General features: G+C 53.6%; 2 protein-coding genes across 2 annotated transcripts in view; both read left to right on the plus strand.

Moving 5' to 3' along the window:
* Positions 1 to 1,377, plus strand: part of GGTG_06807 (hypothetical protein) — a gene marked incomplete at both ends in the record, with an annotated part of 1,748 nt that extends 371 nt beyond the window's left edge. The window contains 3 exons of the mRNA XM_009224629.1: positions 148 to 880; positions 938 to 971; positions 1,223 to 1,377. Of these exons, the coding sequence (XP_009222893.1) occupies positions 148 to 880; positions 938 to 971; positions 1,223 to 1,377 (922 nt within the window). The remainder of the gene's footprint in view (positions 1 to 147; positions 881 to 937; positions 972 to 1,222) is intronic.
* Positions 1,378 to 2,146: 769 nt separating this feature from the next.
* GGTG_06808 (hypothetical protein) lies at positions 2,147 to 2,673 on the plus strand (the record flags this gene model as incomplete). The annotated part of the gene is made up of 2 exons (XM_009224630.1): positions 2,147 to 2,351; positions 2,408 to 2,673. The coding sequence occupies 2 exons, from the start codon at positions 2,147 to 2,149 to the stop codon at positions 2,671 to 2,673; spliced, it is 471 nt and encodes a 156-aa protein (XP_009222894.1).
* Between the last annotated feature and the right edge of the window lie 559 nt (positions 2,674 to 3,232).

Below are 3,232 nucleotides of genomic sequence, written 5' to 3' on the forward strand. Positions count from 1 at the left end.
CGAGGCAGACGCAGAAGTCAAGTTTCGGCCGGGCCTGGAGCCCGAGAAGTGTCGATGTGCCGACTCGACGTCTCGTTGAAAGCTGCCCTAGTCTGCCCCTACTAGTGGCGCCGAACAACCCGCCTACGACTGGAAACACGTTTACAGCTGCTTTAGGAAAACACGCGGCGATTTCACCGAGTTTTGCTTTCTGTGCAACAAATGGGTGTTTGACAAATCCGAATGGAGCGACCATTGCCGGTCGCATTTTGCTTGCCCGGACGAGCTCCCTGTACAGTGCGACCCCCTTCTTTACGGTGGAGTGCTTGCCACCGCCGGCTACTGCTTGTTTTGCATGGCGGACAAACCGCTGGAGCCTGAGCTGCGCCTTCGTCAGTTTCTGGACAGAGGCCTATGGAAAGACCGTGTTTTTGATCATTACGAACGATACGTCCAAGCTGTTGACGACAAGACGCTGGTCACCTGCCCTCATCCTAGCATTCGATGCGGTGGCGCATTCGACTCTGTGAAGCATTTCGAATTCTATTTTCTGGATGCCCACTGCCGAGACTTTGTCAAGGAGTCAACGTCGCTGGAGCTAGAAGAGAACAATGACGTGAAACCGGCACCGGCCAAAAGGCAGCGGAAGCGAAGCGCCGAGCTTGACAGGGAAGCCAAGGTCGACACCTACCACTTCGTTGATGAAACGGTTCAAACAGCGTGTCGACATCGAGTGGCTGCTGCGTCTTTGCCGTCGCCTTTTGAAGGCCACGTGTCCCCGCCCGACAGTTGCCAGATCCAGGGCTGGTCGGGGGACGGGGATGCTAGAAGCGGCGATGTTCTGCTTCGTTCGCCATCGTCTTTAGATAATGACGGAGTGGAGAAGTGCTTTGCCTTAATTGTAAGTAATTCTGTGGGAATTTTAAAAAGATTTAGCATTAACGAAAAATCCCCACAGGATTTCGGGATACTTTTGGAGCAAAGTTTTCCAGGTTCGATACTGTCGGCTTACGATCCGGCAAGCGACGATCCCTACTTCCCCCCGCCAGCGGATGCGATAGCCTCTAGCCTTGCCCCGTTCCCTTATGTAAACCCAGCAGAAATATTCGTCGTATGCCCTTTGGGACGCAGGGACTGGTAGGTCCCGATTTACCGACGTTGAATATACTTATTCACTCACTCACTCATTCGCATTCTAATGTAGAGAAAAGGGGCTGAAATACATGCAAGATATTCCTCGCAGTCTCGTTTGGAAAAGGGCTAAATTTGATATCTACATATCCTAGGGCTCCGGTCGGTTCACTGCGGCCTGCTCCAAGTCTGCGTACTTCTTCGGAAAATGGCGGCTGCGATGCGGTCGAGGCCTACTCTCCGACGCCAGGGGCCGGGCTAAGCTGAGAGGGGAGTCGTCAAGGCGAGCGGCGGTCGGTGGAGGAGTTGGGACGGAAGCGGAGTCTGGGGAATTCCTTGTGTGAGGGAGGTCGTGTCCGGTTTGGGCTATTTCTGGGGAGGTTGTATTACTGTCGGATGGATTCGCTGGCTCGTTGGCAGGGTCCGAGACGCACGGCCTCTTGGAGGGAGTAGACGGACCCGCTCGGCCTTCGCAGCGACTCGATCGCTTGGGCGATGGAGTTGGAATCGGAGTCGATGCGGCCGCGGCCGAGGGAGGTCTTGGCAGGTACGTCAGATCGAGGACGCGTCAGCTCCTTCGGATGAGAAGGCCTCGGCCTCCGGCCACCGGCGGAACGGCGGGCTGATTGGGCAAAATGAACTTGGCGGCACCGGTACCCCAACCCCGGACAAAACCACAGCGAGGCTTTAGCTCTTGGCTTTCAGCTTTCAGGCTTTTGAAGTGGATGTGTAATGTTTAGCATCCTGTGAAAAGCTCGGTTCTCGCTTGGCCAATCGGTAATAGGCGGCTGCCACCGGATGTAGACCGTTCCGAATCGTCAATGAAAGCCTGTGATCTGGAAAACGTAAGTGCACGTCATAGGTGTTACATAGATGTTAATATTTCGCATCAGCACTATGCCGAACAAGGGAAGGAGGCCACCCCGAGTTTCCTCGGCGGGGTCTTGAAAGCATGTGAAAACTGTCCATTCTACCTACATAATGTCACTGATTCCGAGTTTGCGATTTTCTGAAACGGGTAGACCAGTAAACTTCAATGGCAGCCAACATAGAAAATATCATCAAATACCGGTTTGCCGACCGCAAGCTGCTAAAAGAAGCCACATTAGCAGCTGGTGCGTCGGTATCCCGCACGGATATCGCCGGAGACGTAAACGGAAACAAGTCTCTTGCTTTAATCGGTGACGCCCTTATTCGCCTGGATGTTGCACACCGATCATATATAGAGGGGGTAGGACCAGGTAACCAAGTTCAAGAGCATGGCTTCGAACGTAATTTACGGGCTAACGGATAATAGGGCAAAGCACTCTTGTGCTGAGCGCCGCGGGGGCAAACGATTCACTAGCAGCTCTCGGGGCGCGACTCGGCCTGGACCAGAGCGTCACTAAAAATCCGTGTCAAGGGGGGGAAGTCCCGCGGGTGACTTTTGCGTCGACAGTCGAAGCATTGATAGGGGCTGCCTGGATAGATTCTGGACATCAGTTTGACCAGGTCCAATCTGTGCTCCGGGCTCTTCAACTCACCGAGCCTTTTGAAAGCGGCGGAACTGATCGTTTTCCATAGTCGAAGATTAGGGAAACTTTGGTTTCTTAACCTACGATCCAGATTCGAACGTGGGGGGCCAGGCATCGGCCATGGAAAGGTGTCTGAAGAGTACAATTTTCGCGACTTGCCAATGGATTTCTGTTTTTAAATACTAGACTGACTTCCTTCCTTTACGCAATTTGCCCAAGTAGGAGTCACCATTCTAATACTGGATTCAGAAGCCATGCCGCCTGCCCATATCGCTGAAAAGATTGCAGGAGTTACCCCGCGACCGCCATGCCTATCAGGGCTCAGCGATACGGCACCCACGGTCAACTCTACCGCCTCACTCAATCTGGAGTTTATACGTAATCTGTGAGTCGTGATGTTGCGAAAGAAGGACCTACGCAGGCTTACGTTAACAACCGACCACGCATCTCCATTGGGGCTTAATACAGCCTTTTCCTTCCTGTTATCCGACACCGCAAACACCTCCGCCGCCGGCCATGCATGTGTGCCTCGACAAAACCCAAGTGCCCTTTGACGGTCTTGATATCGAGATTCCGAGATTGCGGCTCCAGTTCTCCCTCCAGCCCGG

Source organism: Gaeumannomyces tritici (assembly GCF_000145635.1).
Source record: "Gaeumannomyces tritici R3-111a-1 unplaced genomic scaffold supercont2.3, whole genome shotgun sequence".
NCBI lineage: Eukaryota > Fungi > Ascomycota > Sordariomycetes > Magnaporthales > Magnaporthaceae > Gaeumannomyces > Gaeumannomyces tritici.